The sequence below is a fragment of the Triturus cristatus genome, chromosome 12 (assembly GCF_964204655.1).
Source record: "Triturus cristatus chromosome 12, aTriCri1.1, whole genome shotgun sequence".
Lineage (NCBI taxonomy): Eukaryota > Metazoa > Chordata > Amphibia > Caudata > Salamandridae > Triturus > Triturus cristatus.
This window is the reverse complement of record NC_140595.1, coordinates 139,085,177-139,110,717: the sequence shown is the minus strand read 5'-3', so window position 1 is coordinate 139,110,717 and position 25,541 is coordinate 139,085,177. Positions and strand designations below refer to the sequence as shown.

The 25,541-nt window shown below is 46.5% G+C and overlaps 1 protein-coding gene across 5 annotated transcripts in view; it reads left to right on the top strand.

Moving 5' to 3' along the window:
- Positions 1–25,541, top strand: part of TTC24 (tetratricopeptide repeat domain 24) — a 156,897-nt gene that overhangs the window by 68,364 nt on the left and 62,992 nt on the right. For all 5 annotated transcript variants that reach the window (XM_085638190.1, XM_085638188.1, XM_085638191.1 and 2 more), the window contains 3 exons: positions 2,941–3,228; positions 3,357–3,402; positions 4,361–5,188. In XM_085638190.1, the coding sequence (XP_085494316.1) occupies positions 4,423–5,188 (766 nt within the window). In that variant the 5' untranslated portion in view covers positions 2,941–3,228; positions 3,357–3,402; positions 4,361–4,422. The remainder of the gene's footprint in view (positions 1–2,940; positions 3,229–3,356; positions 3,403–4,360; positions 5,189–25,541) is intronic.

Here is a 25,541-nt window from a genome sequence, read left to right as displayed (position 1 = left end):
CATTGGGTGTACTTCCCGATACCATGATTTCTTCAAATAATTATAAGTTCTGTGTTCTAAATGCCTCTTTATGTACCATTACCAATTTTCCTCAACCTGCCGCAAGCTCTCCTCCAGCTTAAAATAAGAGAGCACAAGCTAGAGCAACCCGGCCAAAAGAAGCCCAACTCTCCTGGTAATGACAGTCGGGGTGCCTTACCAACAATTATTGACAAAGGCTGAATGAACTGATATGTTTTGGGAGAAAAAGATTTTATTATTTAAGATTTAAGTTGACATATTTTGTCAAATAAGATACAAACCAGTCCAACCACAAGAAACTAGGTCTTTTACAGCAATTATTTGTTACAATTCTCCTGTTATCTCTTCCCTACCCCTTTCATATTTAGTACTATTCATAAAACGCATCATTTCCACTTACTCCCCACACACCATTGCTCAGGCCTTGGGCCGGGGTCCATCATTCATCTTTGGACCTAGAAGAAAGAAAGAATCTGACATTTTGATTAAAAAAAGTTGGATACCAAGATGGGTTGCTTGGAGAACTAAGTTAAATTTGCCTTATAGAATGTTAAAAGTAAGCCAGTGCTGCTCGAGTCTGCTTCATTAAACATGTTGAAACTCGTAAAAAAGCACACTATTTTTCCTATTAATCAAAGTAGGTCTCTTTCCAATGATGGCTATTTTATCTCTATTTCAGTGGGACAGGAGCCAGTAAAGGGGGACATCAGAGAGCCTTCTTGACAGAGGGGAATCCCAATATGTAACCCCAAATGTTGTGTAGATCGTAACAGCTCAAATGAGGGGTGGGGAGTATTCCTCTCATCAACTTCCTCACCCCATTGCTGAAACTCTGGGAGGTGCTAATATTAAAAGCCCTGATCTGCACCAGGGCCGTAATCCTTAACCTCAAGATATTTTGCATTTTCCACCTGAGACAACTCCATGTGCTAATCACTGTCTAGAAACTGTCAGAGGATTATACTAAATAGCCTACTGACAGTTAAGCCAGGTAAGGGTAACTTTACAAAAGTTACTTTTCCCTAATGTTTATTAAAAATCTGACTTCACCATTGATTTGGATTTTTAATAACTATTAAGAATAGTTGATTCATTATATTTCTTGCTATTCCCTTTCTTGAGATATTTTAGGGTTTTTATCTGCACTCTGACTTTCTACACAGGGCAGTTATACCTGCCAGAGAACAATAGCTTTTGGGTGACAGTCACTGTAAGGAAATGTTAACATTAAAAATATACCTGTTCTACCTTTAGATGCCATGCATTCTGCCTAGTGGGCCACAAGGCCTATAATGAACTGACTTATGGACATTTAAAGGGGACGTTTTGACCTGTCTAAAGGGTTTATTTTGACACAACAAAATGCAGCTTTTACACTTCTACAGTCAGGCTACAATGGTAGACCTAAAGCCATGTTTGCACTGCCACTATAGTAGATGGCACAATAGGTGCTGCAGTCCACTTGTGGCATTTAAGATCCAGGCGCTTTGTACATTTTGTACCACCATATACTAGGGATTTATAGGCAAGCTAAATATACCAATTTGGAGCATGCAAATTCGACCACATTAAAAGGGGGAGCACAGGCACTTTACTACGGGTTAGCAGTAGTAAACTGCACAGAGTGAAAAAAGGCAGCAAATATATAGGGTCCTGCAAAGGGCAAAAAAAAACCTGTATTGACCATCATACAAAAAAGGCTGATGTCCTACAATATGTATATCACGTTTAATTTTTGAGTTGTAAACTAGGGCTCTGCCTCTTACTACAGGCTTAAAGACGTCTTCAAGCATTAAAGGAAATTTATGAAAATACTGCTCTGTGTCCTCACGCAGGACTTCTCTTATCTTTATTAGCCACCATGCGTGGGGGCGGAGGTGTCACATAACTTCCCCACTAGTATACCCACGGTCTGAGAGGCTCAAGGCAAAAATACCCACGTCAATCACTTTAATTTGGTCTATCGTCTGGACAAAGACATAATCAACCCATGGGAAGGACCTATGGGTCCAGAGAAAAGGGGTTTGTTCACAATGATGAGTGTGAGGGGGCACCACACATCTTGTAGACCACATGCCTCTTCAAAGGTCCCTGTGTACGACCAATGGTGGGAGAAAAGAGTGTCCTCTGCTGGTCACAGATGATAATTCACATAGTATAACTTTGATTTAGATTTCACCATAGGCTTTAAAGTAGCTTTTTTGCATTTTATTTTACTGGGGAGTCCTAGGTACTAGTAGTAAGCGTCATTTCAAGCTAGTAATAATTCTTAGGAACTTTGTTTCTGTTACTTAACATTGTGGGAGCTCACCCATGGCTCTTCTCAGTTAATGAAGGTTATTAGCTGACAGTGGTCAGAATAGATTTCCCCTGGCATGAATGATGTGAAAATTAATTTCTAAGAAGTAGGTCTGCTGTTCAGTCGGTCACATGAACTGATCTCAGTTCCACCGAAGAACTTGATTAATTGCAGTGACATGTCCTGGAGAGTAAGAGAGTGAGAGTTCAGACCTGCAGGGCTCCCATAACATATGTAACATTTGGAATGCATAGATTTCAATAATGAAGGACGAGGTGCACATAGGTTGCCACTGGGATGCCACTATACAATTCCAGCATTTCATTTAAGAAAATAATACATTTGGAGAAGTGCAGTCCTGGTGCACCTTAAAAGCATCACAATTGGACTCTACTACAAGACTGTAAGAAGTCGTTGTTGAAAGGAGGGTCAGAAATAAGGCTTTGGAAACTTTCATACTGTGTTTCGCAATATCGATTTATTGGTTTGCCTTCAGTCACTTATTTTCTTTTTTACAAATTAAGCCCTGGAAAGTCTTTGATGTGAGGGATTAGGTCCATGGGTGGATGATAGGGTATTTTGTCTCTGGTTTACATCTTCATCGTCTTCTTTTCTTCTAGGAGAAGGCAGTGCATCAGTCACCAACGATCCCCAGGTTGCCGCAACCCTCCAGGACTGTGGTGAGCACGAAGCTTCGGCACGTGGCGTCCACCAGTCCTCACACCAGCTGTCTCCACTCACATCACATCTTGGTCGTCGTCAGAGTTCCCCTCTGCGTCATCATAGGCAGGTTCAACGTGTCCTCCGGGTTGTCTGGGAAGCTGGTGGTTCAACGCGTTCTCTCCACACGGTAACTTGGTGCCTGCAGGCTCCTCTTCTGGCTTTGCCTTCCTTGGGCGGTCGCTCAGGTAAGTTTTAAACTGTTTTTAATCACCTCATGCAAGCCTCCCCCGTTCCATTTGCTGCCCCCTCTTGTTCAAGTCTGTTTTATTTTCCCTTCTTGTTCCCTTTGTAATGATCTCTTTCTGTTTCCAAGAATTCTTCCGGCTGGTCTGCTGCACAGCGGGAAGCGTCGCATTCAGGTAAGTGGTTTTTATTTTCTTTGCATTTTCTCACAGTCCTGGAATAAAAACTTGGGGCCATATGTAGGTAGCATCACATTTACCGACTCATAGATACCGAATTTTACCGATTCGGTATTTATGAATCGGTAAATGTGATGTAGGTAATGATTCGGTAAATTTTACCGAATCGGAAAAATTCGGTAATTTTGAATCGGTATTTACCGATTCGGTAATGAGGCATACCATCCCATTGATTCCTATGGGCCTGGAGGCCCATAGGAATCAATGGGAAGGTATGCCTCATTACCGATTCGGTAAATACCGATTCGGTAATGGGGGGAGCATATTCAAGGGTGGCAGGGTGTCACATTGACACCCTGTTGCACCCCTGAATCTTGCATGTGTGCACATGTGGCGCACATACATGCCCTAAGGGCATGTATGTCTGCCACATGGCACTCTTAAATCTGCAAAATATTGCTTTTTGCAAGGTATTCGTTATTTATCACCAACCTGTATTTGGTGGTAAATAACGAATTTCTAATACTATTTTTCACTCTTGAGAGTGCTCCCTACATCTGATTTCTGGATTCGGTATTTACCGAATCGGTATTTTACCGATTTCTTAATTTCCGATTCGGTAAATACCGAATCCAGAAATCAGCCCCCTACATAGCAAATGCGTAAATACCGGTCGGTAACGGGATAATTACCGAATTTCGGCCGTTACCGACCGGTATTTGGCTTCCTACATGAGGCCCATAATATCTAGTTTACATGAATTCATAATGTCACCCTTGTATGTGACTCTATTCTGTCGCTGTGAGTGTTAGTATGGTGGATAAGTGAAAGCTTCATTCTATTTTTTCTGTCTGTGAGCCAGAGTTAGGTGTTCTCTTCATATTTGGTATCTTAGAATTGAAAATCCTATATTCTCTGAAAAACAATTAACTGTTGTCGTTGTACTTTATTTTAGAAACATGTCTGCACTCATGCATCGTCTGTGGTTCTGAAATTAGGGTTCCAGTATTATCACTTATGGCTTCAGAGGAACCTTCCAAACCTGCAGAAGATGCTGATACTTCAGGGCCAGCTCCACTGGAGCCTCAAAACTCCAGAAAAAAGAAGAAAAAATGGAAAGAGAAGGAAACTCCTAGTGAACCTCCTCAGGAGGAAGGGAATGGGCCAGAGCCATCTCAGGCTGAGATTGAGGCTCTCACCAAGAGAGGACACAAGGACCTTCTGAACGGTAACTTGCAAGATGCTCTGACCGCTTTCAAAAAGGCATTTCTCCTCTCCTTGGGAACTAAAAATAAATCAGTGCAGCGGGCCTGTGCATTCAATCTCGGGGCAGTCTACGTAGAAATAGGAAAACCAGAAAAAGGCCTGGAGTTTCTCCTTAAATCACAGCCAAAGGATGGTGAGTCCGGACACCATACTGGTGATCTGTATTTCAATATTGGGACTGCTTATGAGAGCCTCCAGGACTTCCCAAGGGCTTTAGAGTATTTCAGAAAAGCTGCTGAACATTACAAACCGCTCAAGGTGTCGAACGAGGCTGACACGCATATGAAAATGGCGTACTGTTACCTTGGGATGAACGACTCATCCAGGGCTGCCCAATGTTTTCATGAAGCAGGGAATTTTTATCTTGAAGTGGGGAGACTGGAACCTGCTGCCATGGCCCTAAATGAGGCTGGGAACTATATGCTGCAGAGCCAGCAATATGAGTATGACGACGTGGTCAAAGTCCTTAACGAGTGCTGCCTACTGTGTGAGAAAATCTCCAACAAGGAATTGATGGGTAAGAGATGACATATGCTTTTCACTGTGAAATGTTTTAATGCCAATTATGGTGAAATGTATACCCTAATTCAAAGGTAAAAGGCCTTAAGTTTCCTGAACAAAGTGGTATGGTGTATTCAATTCCTTGCCAGTCGAGGAACTAGAAGAACCAAGTTCTAATCTTGTGTTTCTCACGTGATCCGACCGAATTGTATGATCTTGTCTACACAGACCTACTGCTTCAGAGAAGTTTTGAGACTATGGGGCATGCACTGACTCCTTGGTGGAGCCTCCTCTGACACAAGGAAAGAGAATTTCTGATACAAACATCTAGCTGATGATTCCTCACCTTTGGAATATTCTCCAGGCATAAGACTGGATCCAGAAAATTTCCAGAAGTACCTCTTGGTGCCAGTAGGTGGTGACGTGCGGCTCAGCAGTAATGCTGTTCCACTCCAGAAATGATATGTGGGTAATATTTAGGCACTATTCCCACGCGCCGATGTACGGTCCTTTCTTTCCGTGCCACTAGACACAAATCCGGAGTTCCCTCTCATCTTTCTCAATCAATTAGGGAATTGTGTAGTGCAGCTACTCACCCGCGAGGACCTCAAGGCGCTGTGGGGGGCACCTCCGTTGAGTGCTAGGGTCATCCGAAGAGCCAGGTCTTGAGGTCCATCCAGAACTGGGGCAGTGTAGGCACTTGCCGGAGGTGGAGGGGGAGGTCGTTCCAGGCCTTGTCTGCGAGGTAGGAGAAGGACTTTCCTCCCGTTTTGGTCTTGTAGATGCTTGTGATGGTGGTCAGAGAGAGGTCAGCTGATCGGAGGTGTGTCTTGGGTACGTGGAAGGAGAAGCAGTTGTTTAGGTATGCTGGACCGATGTTATGGAGGACCTTGTATGCGTGGGTGAGGAGCTTTAAGGTTATTCTTCTTTCGATGGGGAGCCAGTGGAGATCGCAGAGGTGTTGGGTGATGTGGTAGTGAAGGGGGATGTCTAGGATCAATCGGGCTGTGCCGTTCTAGATAGTCTGGCATTTGTGGAGGAGTTTCTTGTTGATTCCGTGGTTTCTAAGATGTGTACCTTGTAATTTCTCTCAAGAAGTTCACAGGGTGCAAGGGAATGTCTCCCAAAAAACAACAGGTTTTAAGCCTTGAAGGGACTGTCGCAAACAAACGTCTGTTACAGATCCCGATCTATGATGTTAGGGTCAAGTCACAACTCCAAGGCATGCAGTGACGTTAAGGAAAAACTCTACATCACACAGCATAAGAAGATCCCGTAACAAGACTGGTCCTAGTTGAAGATTTAGTCCAGGTCTCATTCTTGCTCCAGAACTGGACGAAGCAATTCCAGAGGTTGGTCTTCGTCTTGACCTAAATTGGCCAGTAAGTCTAAAAAGAAACATAAAAAAATTGAAGCAGGAGTCAGCTCCCTCTCAGCACTTGCATTCACCTGAGAAGGCATGGGGCGTCACATGGATCTCGATCACGCTCCGTGAGTCTGTACTATTTGGAGCCAATCACACAGCTGGGTCCTGCACAATCCGAGTTGTTTGGGGTCGGTGTCACCCCTAAACAAATCGGAGAGTTCTGTGAGGATGTGCTTAAAACATGCTCTGACTCTTTGGATTCTTGATGACTCCCTCTGGCGCGCCTTCGGACCCCAAGGAAGCGATAGGCCTTCTATCTGGAGTACTGGCGGTGGATTTGCCGTTGGTACCAGTTGGACCCTCCGAGCCCAACACAACATCTCTGTCTCTGATTCCGGCTCTGTCTATGGTGACATGGCCCACGCCGGTTCCTGGAACTTTTACACCTGGTGCCGAATCCATTGATGCTGGATGAGGAGATGTCAATTGTACTTTCCAACTCCAAGTCAGCAACAGTACAACCTCTACGGATGCCGCGACTGACCACTGTTGTGGCGCCGCTTCCTCCACTTGATTTGCCACCTCCACAAGGGAAATTGCACACACTACATACCCTTTTTGGCATGGTTTGAACAACGATTATGAGGCAGGTGATATGTTTGCTCAGTCCTATGCTGAGGACAATTGGTACGGCAAGTTGCAGGAGGCCAAAGATCTCAATACCTTCCTGGAACCAGCTGTTCTCTCAATCCCATGCCCAGCCACAGAGGAATTTGCCTTCTATGCCATGGTTATGCGTAGGGTGGCTGACATTATTGACCTTCAGCTCCCCAGCTTGGAGGTTAAAACTGGTGTATTGAAAAAAGGCCTCCAGCCAGGGCAAACATCTTCGGATACCCTTCTGCCATTTCATGAGTCACTGACAGATACCTTGTTGAGCACCCGGGCCACGCCTTTCTCTGGCCCCGAGTCAACAGGCAATTAGCAAGATGCCATCATCCTGCCCCATGTGACCTTGCCTTCCTGTCTTAACATCCTTCCCCTAAAAGTTTGGTTGTGCAGACATCCACCAGCAGGTATAATCGTAATACTTTTTAATACAACTACTCCCCCAAATAGGGAATCCAAGCGAATAGAACATTTTGGAAGCAAGTTTTTTCTTCCACCAGCCTGGCTGTCCACTCAGTGAATGCCAGCTGTCACCTGGGATGCTACTCCCATAGCCTTTGGGACTCAAGTTCTCCCTGGTGTCTCAGAAGACCTCCGAACTATACTTGCCCATCCCATCCAGGGTGGTAATGATACGGACAAATTCACAATTCATTGTGGCTTGGACGCCTCAGATTCTATTGGGCAAGCCATTGGCACCAGTGTTGCTATTCACCACCACACTTCGCTGCAGTCCACTGGGTTTTCAGGCGACGCCTAGTTGTCATTCATGTACATACCGTTCAATGGGTCTCACCTGTTTGGGGATAAGGCAGACTCTGCTCTCGGAGGTTCAAAGAGAGCAAGGCCATGGCTAATTCTCTGGGTCAATGTGCCCCAGTTCGCCAGGTGCACCAGACCTACCACTATTTCTGGGCTTTGGCAGAGGTACCCCATACAGCCACCCCATCCATCGCAGTCGTGGTGCCCGCGGGTCCCAAGGCCTAGATCAATAGGCTGCGTTGTCCCCAGCCCCACTGCAGCTCCACCTACTAAATCCTTTTAGTGTGCCCTTTGTGGAGCACAGCCATATGGTGTGGGGCAGGATCCAACGATTCTTGCTGGATTGGCAGGTCATAACATCAGTAAGGTGGGTCCTGCAAATTGTTCGGAAGGGCTCTGCCCTACCCTTCGTTTCCTTACCTCTACACCTTCCACCATCTCCCCAATTGCTGATGGAGCACCATCTTTCAGTCTTGCTGCAGGAAGTGTATACCCTTTTGGCCAATGGGGCTATCGAAAGGGTGCCTGTGCCAGAAATAGGTTGTGGTTGCTATGCGGGCTATTTTTTGGTGTACAAGAAAGAGGGAGGCCTTCTTCCCAATTTTGACCTGCTCACACTGGCCCAGCTCTTATCTACCCTTGACCCCGAAGAATGGATAGTAGCATTGGACCTGCAGGACACCTACTTCCATATTCCCATCCTGCAGACCCATCGGAGCTACTTGTGGTTCATGGTAGGACACACGTATTTTCAGTTTGCTGTGCTCCCCTTTGGTCTCACCAGCGCCCCTCGGGTGGTCAGAAAAGTGATGGCGGTGGTAGCAGCACACATCTTTGGAGGTCAAGGGGGCCAGTCTTCCCCTATCTCGACAACTAGCTGTTGGAAGCGGGTTTGCCCTAAGCAGGCGTCATCCACCTCCATTCTACGGTGAAACCACCTGTCATCTTTGAGGTTCAAAATCAATGTGCCAAAGTCACACCCTACTTATTCTCAAATGCTCCTCTTCATCTGAGCCATTCTGAACATGCCTGACATGGATTTGGTTTCGTGCTTTTCCCTTCGGGAAAGAGAGTCAAGGACATTTGGGCTATGATCCCGATCTTTTAGCTTCGGTTATGGATTTCAGTGAGGTTGACTCTGAGGCAGATGGGATTGATGGCTTCCTGCTGGTTGAGCATGCCAGGTGGCATATGCGGGCTCTGCAGTGGGGCCTGAAGTCTGAGTGTACCAAACTTCAAGAGGACCTCTCCAACCATGTCCAGATTTCAGAGAAGACTGCAAAAGACCTGCAGTGGTGGTTAATGAACTGCGCTTGAGTCAGCAGCAGACCCCTCTCCATTTCCCACCCAGCGCTGACAGTGGTGACTGATGCATCTCTGCTGGGATGGGGCAGCCATCTTGGAAAGGTGGAGATCATAGGCCCCTGGTCTCTCGCGGAGTCCCTGCCCAACATCAGACTTCCAGAGCTGCGTGCCACCCACTTGGCACTGAAAACCTTCCTTCCGTCCATCAAAAGTAGGCTTGTATTGGTGCTCATGGACAACACCAGTGCCATGTAGAACTACAACAAACAGGTCGGGGGGTTCACGGACCCTCTGCCAGAAGGCCTTGCACCTCGGGAAGTGGCTCGACCACCAAAGAATTTTCCTGGTGGTGAACTACCTGGCAGGATCATTAAATGCCAGGGCGGACGAGATCAGCCATGGGCGCCTTGCAGATCACGAGTGGCAGTTACATCTCGAGGTGTAGCAAGGTCTCTTCTGCGAATGGAGATAACGTTGGCTCGATCTCTTCACCACCACCAAGAACGCTCAGTGTAAGTAATTCTACGCATTGGCATTGCCAAAGCATCTCTCACTCTGAGACACGTTCCACCTCGAGTGGAACTCGGGACTCCTGTATGCCTTTCTGCCAATACCACTCCTGCCCCGAGTTCTCAAGAAAATCAAGACTGACTGGGCCAAAGTCATCCTAGTGGCTCCAGATTGGGCATGGAGAGTATGGTATGCAGAACTCCAGGACTTGTGCGCCTGTCCTCCCCTCTGGGCAGATCTGCTGTTGCTGCAGCAGGGCAGGGTTCTGCACCTGTGACTGCACAATCTCCACCTTCTTGCTTAGATACTGAGCGGGAACAGCTGAACACCTTTACATTCCTCTGGAGGTAGTTGATGTCATCTTGGAAGCCAGATGTCCCTCAACAAATACTATACGCCTGTCGTTGAGAGAAGTTTGTGTTTTGGTACGGCACACACCAGATCGAGCCTCTCCACACCACACTATCTGATGTTTTGTTGTTTGTTTTGTCCATAGCCCGGCAAGCCCTTGCTCTGGGTACAGTTAAAGGGTACCTTTTGGCTCTTTCTGCCTTTTTGCGGTTGCTGGATCAACATTCTTTGTTTGAGTCTCTTTTGTTATGTATTTTTTAAAAGGTTTACAACATTTGTTTCTGCCCTCTCCCTTCGTAATACCACAGTGGGACCCTAATTTGGACCTCATGTTTCTGATGTGCACTCCCTTGAGTCCCTTCACAACTCCTCCTTGAGTTTTTCATCCTGAAGACAGTGTTCCTCATCGCAATAACCCCAGCTCGGCGTGTGAGTGAGATTCAAGCTGTCTTTGTTAGCCCGCCAAACGCCACTTTCTTACCAGACAAACTTATTTTGTAGAGAAGGGCATCGTTCTTGCCTGAGGTTGTGATGCTGTTTCACACTGGTCAACACATGTTATGTTAATTTTATTTCTTAAGCGCATCGGTTACCCGAAGATGTCCTGGCGCTAGCTACTTCCTTCCGTACAGAGGAGTACCTAATGACCTATGCACTGAAAAAGCCAGATTTTCAATCCTCTCCTAAATGTTATTAGCTCCTTGGCATTCCTAATATGAAAAGGAAGCTCATTCCAAGCCCTTGCAGCACAGGTTACAAAACTTCTTCCACCCTAGTTGACTTTTTTAAAGGAGGGTATTAATACACCTTTGGCTCCTGACGAGCGAAGAACTCTTCTGGGGAAATTACATTTGAAACGTTGTTTCAGGTAGTCTGGCCCAATTCCCAGAAGGGCTTTAAAAACTTTCTTTGTCTGTCCGCGTCCGTCTGCAGCACTGGGATGCCTCAGAGTAGCTATCGGGCTATATAAATGTTTTTTTCATTTCATTTTAAAACATTGCACAGGGATTTAAATTTTATCCGTTGCTTAACTGGAAGCCAGTGAAGCCTTTTTATTTCCGTTCGCAACAGATACACATTTTGGTGTACCTGTCAGCAGTCTGGCTGCTGCATTTTGCAGGATTTGGAGTTTGTTTAAATGTTGCTTTTGAATATTGAGGTAAAGGCTGTTGCAATAATCCACACGTGAGAGGATGAGATGTTATCACTACACGTTGGCTGTCTTCTGGTAAAAATGGCATTATTGTCTGAGGAGGCAACTGCATTTATCTGGTCCCCAAAGGAAAATTTATTGTCGACTATGACCCCGTATTTTTAGCTTTCCTAATTGGTTTAGGGAGAGTGCTTAGTTCTTCCGGCCACCAGTCAGGGCTCCAGAAATTGGCATTATTTTCCAAAATAAGGACCTCAGTTTTGCCGGAATTTAGCTTTAGGCAGTTCCTGGTCATGCCATGTGTTCTATGCTCTGCCTCACCTATCAAAAGAGGAGAGACTCCATCAATCAACCTTAAGAGAGCACTAAGCTTCTACATAGATTGTACCAAAAAACACCAGGTAGAATATCAGCTCTTTGTGAGGTTCAAAGAAGTGAGATAAATGCAAGGCTGTGTAGAGGTAATTAACCTCCTGCTGGGTCATGCTCTGCATTAAGATCTACACATTTGCTAAACAGCACCCTCCTGAAGGACTGTGTGCTCATTCTACCAGGATCAACGCTTCTACCAAAGTTTTAGTGAATGGAGCCCTTGTCCTAGACATTTGTCAGGCTGCTACCCGGACGTCCTACATACGTTCACGAAGCTTTGCAAGAGGGGCATTTTGCCTGCTAGGTCCTGCCGGAATTTCTGGTTCGAGTCCATTCAAACACCCTTTTTCAAATAGGTGATCTGTAAATCGTCTCATCCTGTGCACTGGACTGTATCCAATAATAAGATTCCAAGCCTAGGAATCTGCACACTGGTCACTCCAATTTGTTTTTAGAGCTCTGCTTCTAGGGGAGTGGACAGTCTCGAAAGCACGCAGGAGTGACTTTTATATCGACCCGCACATAATTTCGGAGTGGAGACGTGTGACACCACCAACCGGAACACAGAGGTACTACTGAAAAGTTTACAGATCCAATCTGATGCCTGGGGAAGATTCAATAGGTGAGGAATCTGCAGGGATATAAATTCTCTATGAATGAGAAAGAGTGTTACTGAATGTAAGTAATTTGTTCATCTCCCCCCAGGACAGAGAAGTGAACAAGCTGTTGCAACAGCTTTAATGTGGTGGTGTTGTTTGTTTAATTTTGGCTCCTGCCTAGGGAAGATAAGGGAGGGCTGTCAGAAGTAGACCTGTGGAAGATCGATGGATTGTTTTCTCATTGTGTGGAATTGTTCATTCATTCATTCATTACGATATTGTAATATTTCGGGGGTACAGACATAGTCCACTGAAGTAGCTACACAGGCGTGTTGCTTTACAAATGTATGGAAGTGATCAGTACGCCACAAAGCAGTCATTTCGATTGGCTCTGTGCTAAGTGTGAAATTTATCAAAGCAAATAAGTAAAGATACCGTGGGGTACATTATTTATCGGGCATAATAAATAGCACCTATTCTGAGTTTGTGAAGAGTAACGTATCAAAAGGCACGAGTCACAGTAAATACTGTACTGTTTTTCCTGTTAAATTCCACCAGGTTTAACAAAGGGTGAGTGTAGGAAATGGCCTCTTTATATAGTATATCAAAACGTGATATGCTGTGCAAAGAGTCCGGGGGTTTTGTACGAGTGGACAGGGCTTGCTCTAGTAATTCCAAGAAAAAATAAAAATCAGAATTTCTTTTAAGCTAAAGATAATTTTGGATTCCTTAGTGGAATCACTCATTAACCATGTGGTACAGCAGATGTCGAGTTTTGTACCCCACCGCTGTGCCAGCACCGTAGGAAGCTGGATCTTTATGTAGTATATCAAAACGTAATATGCTGTGCAAAGAGTCCGGGGGTGAACAGGGCTTGCTCTAGCAATCCCAAGATGCTCTTTTAGGCAGTAGTGTGGTCGAGCAGCCTTAGGCTTATCAGAGAGAAGTGTGAGACATCTGCAAATACACAGAATAGTCAATAAATGATGCACGACTCAATAAGGAGTTCCACACCACTTTATAAAAATAACACATATCTTTATATATGTTTCTGCACCAGAATCAATTTGTTCAGGTAAGCATGTTTTTTAGGTGAAATACTTTTGCAATTCAACAGTTGACAGTGCATTTTTAGGAGGCTGCAATGTTATCCTATGGAAGGAAAAACAAATACTGCATAAGTCTTTGCAACAACTTACGTGACAGACCTCCGGGACTTGAGGTGTGTAATTGAGCAAGTTGCAAAGCAGCACCAGCAGATCACCTCCATCCGCACGAGGACGACTGGGTGCAGTGGTCCAAACAGCTTCGGGTGCCCAATGCAGGTCGATGGGGTTCGGTCTTTATGAACAGAGGCTGCAGTGTTGGACTGGATGACTAGTTGGGCTGAACCAACGGGGGGGGGGCTCTGACCTAACGATGCTTAGAGATGGGGGGCCATCTTTGGTCCACATCCGGAACAGTGAACACACCCGTTGCCGTTGCAGTCCTCAACGTACTTGTTGCAGATCAAGGAACACACAGAGCAGTTCATTTACCCTTCCCTAGGCTTTCGGCACGGTCCCACGCAGAATCATCATTACATAGGTGCTTCCCTTGGTACACACCATTTTAAATCGATCGCGGATCCACTAAGCCTTTCTATTTTTGGCCAGCCGGGTTGGAATGATCACCGGCGGAGTGATCTTTTAGAATCTACATACATGAAGTACAGCCCTGAAGAAATTGCGAGATATTTCCCTTTGTGACTAAATATGTGTTGGCTGGTTGCTTTTTGATGTTACATGGAATGAAAAACAAAGAATAAATCCATTTGGACTTTAATGACCTTTTTTTGTGCTCATATGACTTGATATACTCTCATTAAGAAATCTTAACGTGTGCATAGGACTTTGGTTCATATCTTTGGTACTTTTCTCCATGGACGACGGGTGCAAAGGTGTCCTTAGGCATCGGATTTTCATCACTGAGAGCAGTCGTGGTAGATGGGTCCTGCAGACAGATGTTGCTTGCAGCACCGGACAGTCCCCAGCAGGGAGACCCAAGGTGGGCTTTGAGTCTGCCGGGTCTGGGGACCAGGTTGGCACCATTGGCCCATTCAGCTCGGCTAGGCAGTTTGGGTGCAGTGGTGATTCCTGGTCTCGGGTTTTCGCAGTCTTAGAGCCTCACAGCTCAGTCTTTGGTACCTGCAAGATGCAGGGACACAGCTCCCCTGTTCCACTGAAGTTTCTGTGTCTTTGTAGAAGTGCTGGCAGTCCTCCCAGGCTTTTGAAGGACCACCAGCTTGCAGGGCGAGACGACTTTGGTGCAATTGTCTAGAATAGGCGAACAGGCTTGCAGAGCTGGTGCCAAGTCAGTTCCTTCTTCTGCAGTTCTTGCTTTCACGGCTCTTCGACCCTTTTTCTTCTTTTGGTCAGCAGGATCTGATTCTCTGGTGCCAGGGGCTCCCCTAAATGCTGAATTCAGAGGCTTTAGGGGAGAGTAGGTTAGTAGCAAATGGGCTATCTACCCTGGGGGGTCACTACGCCCCTATATTACCATTTCCTGGGGAAGGTGGTCATAACCCTGTCCCAGAATTCCTGATTTTGCCGTCACCAAAATGGCTAACTTTGAAAAGTCGCCTCCACTTCAAGTAGCCCTTCTTAGGGATTGCACTCACCTGGGGGAGGACACGCCTTTGGACCGGCTAATTTTCCCTCCAGTCCAGGTGCCAAATGGCTCTGGACAAAGGGGGTCATCGTCTTCTCTGGGGAGTGGAGCCAGATTTGCATACCATGGGTAGTAGGCCCTTTGAAGCTCCCCTGTCTTGGAATGCTAATCTGCAGATCATCCTGTGGAAGGGTGTGTACCATACCTCTTCCCGAGCAGGCTTGGTTTATGGTCCCCAGAGAGCAAAGGCCCTCACCCTTGGGGCTCAGAAACTTGTCTCGGTGGCAGGCTGGCAAAAACCAGTCGGGCAGCACACCAGTGACTGGTAGTTTTCAGGGGGTCACCCCTAAGATAATAATTATCACTAAATACTACACTGGCATCCGTGTGATTTAGTAATGCGAGATGTTTTATACCAAACATCCCTATTTTCAGTGAAGCCATCATGTAGCTGGGGGACTCATTTTCACCAGTGTCCAGCACATACATGTAAAATGGCACCCCTGATCACTTGTACTGGCAGTAATGGAACTGGCCAGCACAGGGGCATACCTGCTTGTGAAGTTATGCTTGTAGTATAGTGCACCCTGCCGTCGGGAGGTAAGGCTTGCGGTAAGGGGTGACTTACTTACACTGCATGCAGCGTTGGCAGGCCTGGCACAAGGCTGTGTGGCAGGTCGTGTTTTCATTTTGTCCGCACCAAGACATGCAACCAGCAGTGGCAGATTGCATGAGCTTGGTGTGGGGCCCTTAGGATAGCACTATTTGTGTAGCCGCAATGGCATAGCAAGGGCAGGGCAGTCCACCCCGGGCGGCATATGTTTTGGGGGCATCGGGGTCTCATCTCCCCCACCCCGGTCTTACCTCCGGCCGTTGGGCAGAAAATGCAGGAAACTGCAGCACCCCCCCGCTCTTCAATTCGGCCACCATGGGCGGCAAAAGCAGGGTCCGCCATTGTCGGCATAAGGCCTAGCTGCGCCACTGTGCTGCCACCCTCAGGCACCCTCTTTAGTACCTCAGTCACTAGGTACCATTTAATAGGGACTTTCAGAGCGTACTAAAGGGATTGCCAATTGGAGGAGACAATTGTACAGTTTTGGGAAAGAGATCTGGTACAGAGGGCCTGGTTAGCAGGAACCCAGTGCACTTCCAGTCGAAAGCACATCAAATACCAGGCAAAAAGCTTGGGGTGACCTTTTTAAAAAGGGCACTTTCCTGCAGTGAGGTATTTAACACACCTGGTAATTATCACATGCGGTAAATACCACAAAACCTGGAATGCGAACCCTGTGCTCAAACAGCAGTTTGAGCAGGGCTCAGAAAACAGCGACCCACCCATAATCAGGGCCTAATTCTGAGTTCTGTCATTGCTGTTGCTTAGTGATTCAATACAACTTGATGATTTCATGGATCCTACAAACAAAACACATTTCTGTAGGTTCCCTATTTTCCATTATTGCTGGGAAACCATATAAATGACAAAATGGTCCCCAGAAAAGCAGGTCACCAAGTGTAGCCTCCAAAACCTTCCGAATTAAGAAACTCCACCTGATCTGATCCAATCTTGTGTTGCTCATCTAGCAAACCCCACATTGCATACCACACCAATTTATCAGTTCACTCCTCCTTGACAGCGATAGAGCTCAGCACCTATAAGTCATTCTCTCCAACGATAGCATACTAGATGAGCAGGCTAGCTTTTGCGGAAAGAGGAGAGGACTTCTAGCTGTGAGAACCTTTCCGTGCTCTGACAGAGTGGATGTTTTGTGGTTCATTCATAGACCGCAGGCATTTGGATGGCTCCAGGATAACACGTCAGATTTTTTTTTTATGAGAGCGGGAGGGTCGAGCCAAGGATCGCTCCGCTTAGGTCATGAGAGAGTGGTTTGTGGTATGAGACAGACCTAACCATAAAATAGACACCCCGGCTAAATGATGCATGCCTACCTTGTATCTGCCCTACAGGTCTCACTAATCAGGTCTACCTTGATAGGTAAAATTCGAAAACTCTATGTGCCACACTAGCCATGACTAGTCACCTTCGCCACCCTTAACACACTCCAATTTGGGATGGGAGGATTAGAGCCGGGCCCTGCGAATCACAAAGAGCCAATAAACCAATAAGAAAGCCTATAACCCTAGCTGTTGCTGCCTTCTTTTCCCTAGCGCCAAGAAGCCTTTGGTGAACGTGCGCTTTATGAGTCTGGTATAACATACCATATCATAACAAAGAGAACACAGTTGCATGGGAACACAGAAGCCGGGGACACTAGTCAAGTGAGATGTTGAGAGCCCAGGTGGGATTTGAATATTCAACCTCCAGAAGGAACCTACTCAAACATCAACATATCCGAAGAAAAGATTACGCCTCTCCGCTAATAAGCCAGCCCTAGGCTCGGCTGAAGAACAACCACACAAAAGCTATTAGAAAGGTATACTGTCACGTCCACCAGACCCATAGGAGAGGCAGTACACAGTCCATGGGGTGTGGGGTCTGGGGAGACCTTAGTGGTGGGTTATGATCCACAGCTGACAGCAGCGACAGAAGACTCGAACCCCTACTGTGAAACACCCCACAGAGACAGACCAAACATATATCAAATCCATACAGATGTGGGCGCTCGGTCTCAAAGGCCATTCATTGCTCACCCCTAATAACTCATCCTTAGGGAAATGCCTACACTCTTCTTGCACCACACATGCTCAAAGGCCCAGAATATGTCCATGGCATCCCCTACCATGGACCGGAAATCCCAAAGGGAATCCACAACCACAGACAAGCTCTGCTCCAAAGCGCCAAGAGATCAGATAATTGGCTCATGGCCACTAGTACAATACACGTTGTAATTCATGACAGTTTTTGACTCTGGAAGAATTTAGGAATGGGGTTGTACACTTAAATTACTTACATTTTCAAATTGGTATCAGTGTGAATAACGCGCTTGTCAGTGGTACATAGAGAAAAGTTCCAGCAATGGGGTTATGGTGGGAGTGAACCCACCTTACTGTAGAAACTGAAGAGGTATTTAAATGCCACATGGATTCGATTCAAATAAGGGCAGCCCAGCTAACACATTTAAAAAATATACAGGTTCCGATCGGGTGACGTAAATCCATGACAGATCCCAATTTAGTCGATTCCAAGTGATTTGATTTCACTGTTCATGGAAATATAGGGAGCACTGACAGTCACCCCTGCCAAAGTCCCTTTAAACGGCGCCGTATTGGCAGAAAGGTATCGCATTTGACAACATGATCATCAAGAAATACATTTATAAAAAATAGTTTGCACCGTGTTAAAAAGTACATCAGTGACTGTTTTGAAACGCACTGCCTTATAAATGGCAAACACTGAAAAAAGGACACGTTGCTGATGTCAGCGCGCTACTATCGAGCAGTGATAGGCTACGAAGGAGGCATTTGGTGACGTAGTTCAGTTTTATGACGTCATAAAACGACGGATTCTAGTTATTGCCATATGAGTCCCGTCCATCCGCTTTGAGTCCAAGCAGGCTCGACTTGGAGGGGGTATGTATGCTTTCGCTGTTCGAGGGATTTGCAGAAACGATCTGCGCTCACCTTCTTGCAGAGCAAGGCTCTCCTTGGCCAGGTTGGAAACCGCTGGTCTGAAGTCCTGGCAGTTATTTTCAACTCAGAAAGAGATTTTTGCTCCTTCCTGCTCGGATCTAGGTAAGCTTCCGGTAAGTCGTATCTAGCAAAAGGTGTGTAGACTCATCACAAAATACACCTATAGTACATAATAAACTAGCCGTGTCGGTAAGTGCTTCAGCGCCCTTACAAAGTGGTAGTAAGCACTATACAAATTAGTACAAGCATCAGGCGCGCAACGCCCATTGGCCCCCCACCTTCTCCCCCACCCGTCGTGTGTGTCAGCCCGGGCTGAGACAGCTTCCTGGGCACGCACACATCCGCACCCGAGTACTTCACAGGTTTTTAAAAGACCATTTGCTTGTTAATCGGGCTTTGTTGTTTTTTCACACCTTCTCAGAGCCCCTGCATCTCCGCTCTGCGTATGGCTGGAAGAATTAACATCGCCCCCTCCCCCCCGAAATTTGTATCCCCCCCACCCCCCCCCCCCCCCGAAATTTGGCTCCAGCTGCAGCATAAGAACTAAAAATAGCTAAAATTCACCTGAAAATGGGCGATTTCCTCCTCGTGCTCTGCCCCCATAATCCGGGGATTTTATTCTCCCCAGAAGCCGCACACAAAGACATCTTTCAGTTCATAATGCATCCTTAAATAACTGGCTGTGTAAGGATTAGAATGTCCAAAATAGTGTTACCATAAAATGACATTTTTTCCTTTTGTCTGTTGTCTTGAAACCGCAGCACACATTGTGATAGAGTACTCAAAATCGATATGCAGGTGAGAAAACTGTAATTCTACTCCCCATGTCGGCCCCCATACACTGAAATACGCCCTGCTAAAAATGTCAAAATGGGGTGAAGTGCAATGGAATAAGCCATTCCATAGAAAGAGGTGGAGTCTGGAACGGACATCGCCAATTTGGGGGTATATTTACATTTAGGAAGAGGAGGTTTACGCTGTCACAGGGCTCGAGCCGCACCTCACTGATTAGGCCCAACAAGATTAGGGTGACCTGATTTTCAGAAGCAACAAGCATTAAAAATGCAATAGGTCTCGCCTTTTATTAAGTTAAAGCCATTTGCTTTGCTATACAATACCATTAGCAAAGCAAATGGCTTTAACTTAATCAAAGGCGAGACGTATTGCATTTTCAATGCTTGTTTTCTATCGCAGGGAAGGGTGGCGACGTGTGCCGCTTGAAATAAAACATATGTGTACGACTGCCATTTGTCGGTCGGTTCGGTGCGGTACATATCCTCAGAGTGTGAAGCGGAGAGGATGGAGTTGGTCCGGCGCAGTTCTCTTGAGTAGTAGGGGTGTCATCAACTCGCGCGATTCAGTTAGCCGAGTGTATATCCTACAGACACTGAAACCCCCAAAAGTATTATAGAAGAATTTAGAAAACGAATCCATTGTGTCTACGTGTAGTGCTAAACTAAAGTATCCACCATGAAAAAAGCGATGGACGGGTGGTCCCCACCATCACCAGGGATCACAGAGGGCGTCTGCCCATGGCCCCGTCACATTCACTCCCCACCAACACATCAACCTCCCAGGACGGAACAGGGACCTCACCCCTGCGCCTTGAGGCGTATGGACTGCCGACATTGATAGATCCTATTATGAACTAATTTTATAACGAAAAGTACAATTTTAAAATATGTTGTACTAACATGGCTCTAACATAAACATTCAACTATTGAGGCCCATGAATGCGAGTCTGCATGGGATAATTTAGAATTTAGGAAACAACAACGGGAGGTACTGCTTCAACGTTTTCGAATAGAAAAGTCAAATCTAAGTGGACCCGAGTGCAGACCGACATCTTTATCAATTTTTATTTTCTATTTTTATTATATATTTATATTTTTTTGCAGTTTTATATAGCGCGAACTCGACCCGAAAGCATTGGGGCGCTTAAGATGGACACCAGTTACTTATACAAGAACACATTCATTTTTGGTAGGCAGGGAGAGATTAAGTGATTTGCCCAGAATCACAGGATGTTGAGCCAACGCCAAGACTCGAACGTGGTTCCCCAGCTCCAAGGTCAGTAGCTCTGGCCATTACCCACATCCTCTCCCCAACCTCCAATAGTCTATTCATAGAGTAGGCACAACTTCTTATGTAGGCAGCAAATACTAAGGTTTTTGTAGTTTCCGAGCCTTTCTCAAGTACCAGAGGGGCACGGGGGTGATCCGCCGTCAGCCCTACCATCCTCTCGGCCTATCATATGATTCACTCCACCACAGGCCTATCCGTTTTCCACGCTCCTAATGTGTCAATGACTATGCCCCAGCCCTGCATTCCTTCAGAGATTCCGACCTGTCAATTTATCTTGCACACGCCACACAAGCTTCCAGGGCCCCGGCATGCCTCAGAGGACTTTCAGAAAAACCTGCTTTTCTCTTCAATATCTGTTCACCCAGCGGCATATACATTTATCAATAGTGCAGCAGGTGCAGTAATGCCAGGGCCCAGGGGAGTTAGGCGCCCACTGAATCCCAATTATTGCTATTTTATGAGTCATCCGAGGACTTTCCTTGTGTACATTACGGTGACCCGATAGCACCCTTGCTACACCCTAGTACCATCGCCTTCAGAGCACCTCTGATGTCACAGTCTCTTCCCCCAAACTAGCTTACTGACTCCAACCCAGCCCCATTGTACTCTACACACCATCGTGAAAGCTGTAATAAGTGGAGCCAGGACATCGGGCTGGTCTTGACTCCTCCAGTCTTGACCTCAAGGAAGCCTGGGGCAACCGGTGCCCTCTTCATTCACTCCATGCTGCCCATCAACAAGTCAGTGACAGCCCTCACCCCGCTGTGTCTACCTCCCTCGCGCGCCTTCATCACAAGCTGACCTCCTGACCCATACCCCTGTCCCCACTCACCCTCCCTCCCACCCGGCACTACCACGCTCACCCCGTTTCCTCACTTACCCTCGGCTTACGATGAACCGTAGCGCCTCGAGGTTGCCGTGGTAGGCGGCCCACGGGTGGGCGTCATGCCGTCCTCGTCTGGGGAGTTGAGGTCCTTGCGTGTGGCCTCCTTGAGCAGGTCCTGGTACCCGTCCCGGGCTGCCCTTTGGTACTGGTCGTTCATTGTGAGGGGTGTGAGGGGCTGCCAGGCTCATGGAGAGAGGGCAGTGCCCGTCAGAGGGGCACCCGGGGCCGGAGTGAGCTTGTCGGGGTGCAGAGCTGTGCCTCAGCTCGAAACCATGTCACGCAGCCCGGCGGAGGCTGTTACCAGGAGAGCCAGCAGCCTCCTCCGGGACACCTGAGCCCCCTGGCGGGGGAGGGGAGTGGACAACGCGGCTCCCCGGGTCCTAGCACCTTCGGGCACAGGACAGCGGACACAGCGCTGTAGTCTAGGAATCTTATCAAACAGCCCCTCCCATAGACCACAGCATAACCGTGGTACTTTATATCAGGCTGAGGATGAGACTGAAACACTGGGCAGTAGCAATACGGCGTCCAGGCTGAGCCGAGTAAACACAACAGCCCCACACCCAACAACCGGTGACGCAACTCAGCGAACCATTTCCAGTAAAGGGGCCAGCCCCGCAGCAAATCACCTCCAGTTTTATAGGTGGCACCCAACAAAAAGTAGCTGAACGTCTACAAAAACAACTGTAACTAATTGGCCAGAATTGAGAGAAAAACAACGAACCACCACAACACCATGGCCAGCACCTAGACAATCGCATTTGCTTTGTTTTTATGTGTTTCGATACATTACACAAAAGGGGAGGGACAGAAGATGTGCACGCGGCGGCGAAAAAACCAGGCCTCACCTGCTAAAAGGTTTCTTATCTTTATGGGGCCATGGGTTTGGCCCCATAAAGATAAGAAACCTTTTACCACAAACGTAAGGAAAGTGAGCCAGTCCAACTGGGACGGCTCTAAAAGAGAATAGTATACGTCACTGGAAGATCTTTTCCAGTGGCTGGCCACCGTTTAGCATAAACGGTGACGCCAGCCAATGGAAAAGAGGGGCGGGGCTTAAACCCCGCTAGTGAAATCTACCCTAAATCATTAAATCTCACCAGCGAGACTGTGCATGTCTGCGCAGCCTACGCCAGGCGAGACCTAAAAACCGGTACATGCCTGACATAAAAGTAGGACTAAAGCCTTTAGCCTTACTTCTATGCCTGGCCTGTCCCGGTTTATGCATAGCCTTGTAAATATGTGCCTATATATGCATATGCAAGGCTTGCAAATGTGTGCCTAGATATATATTACCTTCTGGCTGTCGCCAGTTGGTAGTTAAAGTTAGGACCTAGTTTCCATAGGAAAAAGTGCGCGACAGCTATTAAAGTGAAACCGAGGCATGGGGGCTTTTACAAAAAAAGAATCTGTTTTTAAAACATGCATTTTTTTAATGTAAAAGCTGCCATGCCTCTGTTTTTTTAATAGTGGGCATGCACTTTTCCTTAGACACAGCTCTTCTAAAGAAAGGGGCGCGGCCTTCATGCATGTGAAATTGCGGCATAGGGGATTTGACAAAAACATTATATTTGCAATGCAATAGGTTTCGCATTGGCGAGAGTTTAAGCGATTGCCATTTGTAATACCAATAGCTCAAACTCTCCTAAATGCGAGACCTACGGCATTGCAAAGAAGCGGCCAACATTGTTCCGGCTGCTTCGAAAGTGAAAGCACGCATGGCGCACTGAATGTAAGGAAAGCAGTCGTGGTTGCAGTAGGGCAAAACCCATTATTGAAAATAGTGCTTACAGACTAAATAAAACATACCGTGTAGTAACAGAAGCGAAAGGGTCAGTCCTCAGTGGAGGTTTCAAATGAAGACAAGGCAGTACTAAGGAGGGACTAATAAGGCGATTAAGGAATCAGAAGCCAGCATTTACAAAGGACGACGACACAAGCCAATGAATAATATGGGCGGGGAGTGGGCGGAGCTTCAAATCCCTAACTTAATACAGCATGCCTCGCAGAGCAGCACATCCACTGCCCAGGCTTGACCTAAAAATGAGAGCATGGTTCTCCCTTTTAATTACCTTGAGTATACAAATGCGCAAAATCATTTGCAAGCTCCACTCGTTTGGCCCCGCTCCGTTTTCCTTAGTAGAATAAAAGATCTTCCTGCCTTTTACCAGGTTGATGGACAGTTTAGGAATAAGCCCCCCAAGTGCATTTCCCACCAATTTTGGTGTTGCATTCGTGATGCAGAGGAATACGAAGACATCTGCACCAAACAAAGATGTACTTTCTTCATACAGCTAAGAGGAAAGACCCCTCTTTGGTGGAGATTCACCTCTTTGTAGTCTCGTCGTGTTCTCTTGACAAGGATTCATATTATCACAGATTTGTTGCTGGAGATGCTGCAGGAACAATCACATTGCCAAAATGACATGCACACAAAGTCACTGAAGACATTACCTCGTGGTCCTCTACGCAGCTGTAGTGAAGAATACAGTGAAGATGGTGGCCGTCCGGTTGCCTGGCAACCGGAGGCTGTGGAATTGTAGCGAAGTGTGGCAAGTTCAGCGTAGATCTGGCAACTCCAGGTTACACTAGGTGTCTGGGCAGGGTGTCAGGCAGCTCCCCTGGGTCGCGCAGGAGAGCGGGGTAGAGTAATACTTAGGCTTTGGCAGATGTCTTGACTCCCTGAGCTACTGTACATTAGGCTGTATTTGATAAAAGAGCATTGCACTTTGTATAAAAACAACTTATTTTAATATCACTATCTCACTTCAAAACTCATTCATGACAGCAGTCTCATTCTATGACCTGCAAGGTAGTCACAATTACTGGAGGCAGGGTCAGAATGGGACAGAAAACAGGCCCGGGCACCAAAATAGAAGTAGCCCCAGTAGCGAATCAGGTAGCTAAAAAAGTGGGCCACCTTTGCAAATCGGGGCAGGACTGCACTTGTTAAGACACACTTTATAGGTGTTCTGCAAGGTATGGCCAGGGCCACTGGAATTATGTGGCAGGGGAGGGCCAAATTATCTGGTAGAGTTCAGTAAATTATATGGCAAGAAAAAGCAAATTATGCAGCAGAATGCATCACATTTTGTAATAGCATAATTGTTTTTGTCATTTTTACATTTTCTAACACTGTCTGGGCACTGGTTGCACCTCATTAGTACCAGTTTAATATCCAAATACAACGATAAGCAACAGAAAGGTGACCAGTCAACTTTTACAGAGGGTCTTCCACTGCGTTTTAAGATGTTGCTGTTTTTTTTATTAACTTTTAAATCATTTGAGCTACAAGCAAATTGTTTTTTCTTTAAAATCTGCAGATTATGAAGCAGATGTTGAGGTGTTTGGCAAATCCATAATTATTTGAAAAATGCTGTGGCTGAAAATTCGCATAATTCCAGTGGCTCAGAGTATGGCATACGGCATGTGCGCTTGCTATAAGCAGTGTTTGTGTTAATATCAGGGAACTCAACAGCAAAAACCAGCCGCCCACCAGACCATAAAACAGACCCACAAACAGCCAAAAAACACAGCGGAACACTGACTTGCTGGACCATCCCTTCTGGCACCGTCAGATTGCCCTACAGGCCAGTCCGATCCTGCCAACACACCACAGCAGAACTTGTTTGGTTTGAAAGCACTTTTTTTTATCAAAAAGCGGTACATGATCAAACATTTTATATGTTTGATAAATCTGAAATGATTTCATAGCGGGCCTCTTGTTGAACTAAAGTAATTGAAAGGCTAGACTGCAGTAATACATTGCCCAGGGCATCTGTTGGCAATGCACTTCTATTAAGTGGCAAATCTGCAATAAACAGGCAATAAACAGGTTTGCTTTCCAGTTTATTTCTGTATTTGAGCTGGGTTGCATAAAAAAGAGGCTTTATTTGACCACCGTGAATGTGGGGGTGGCCTCTGAGGATCAAAGAAGAACTCGAGCCCCCAGCACTTCCCATCGCCAGTGGGTTGTTAACTCTCCTCCTCAAAGCAGAGGCTGAGGCCTCGCTGCTGTGCCCTGAGCCCAGGATAGGAGGAGATGTGCCACATGCTGTGCCTGCTCCGGCTGAT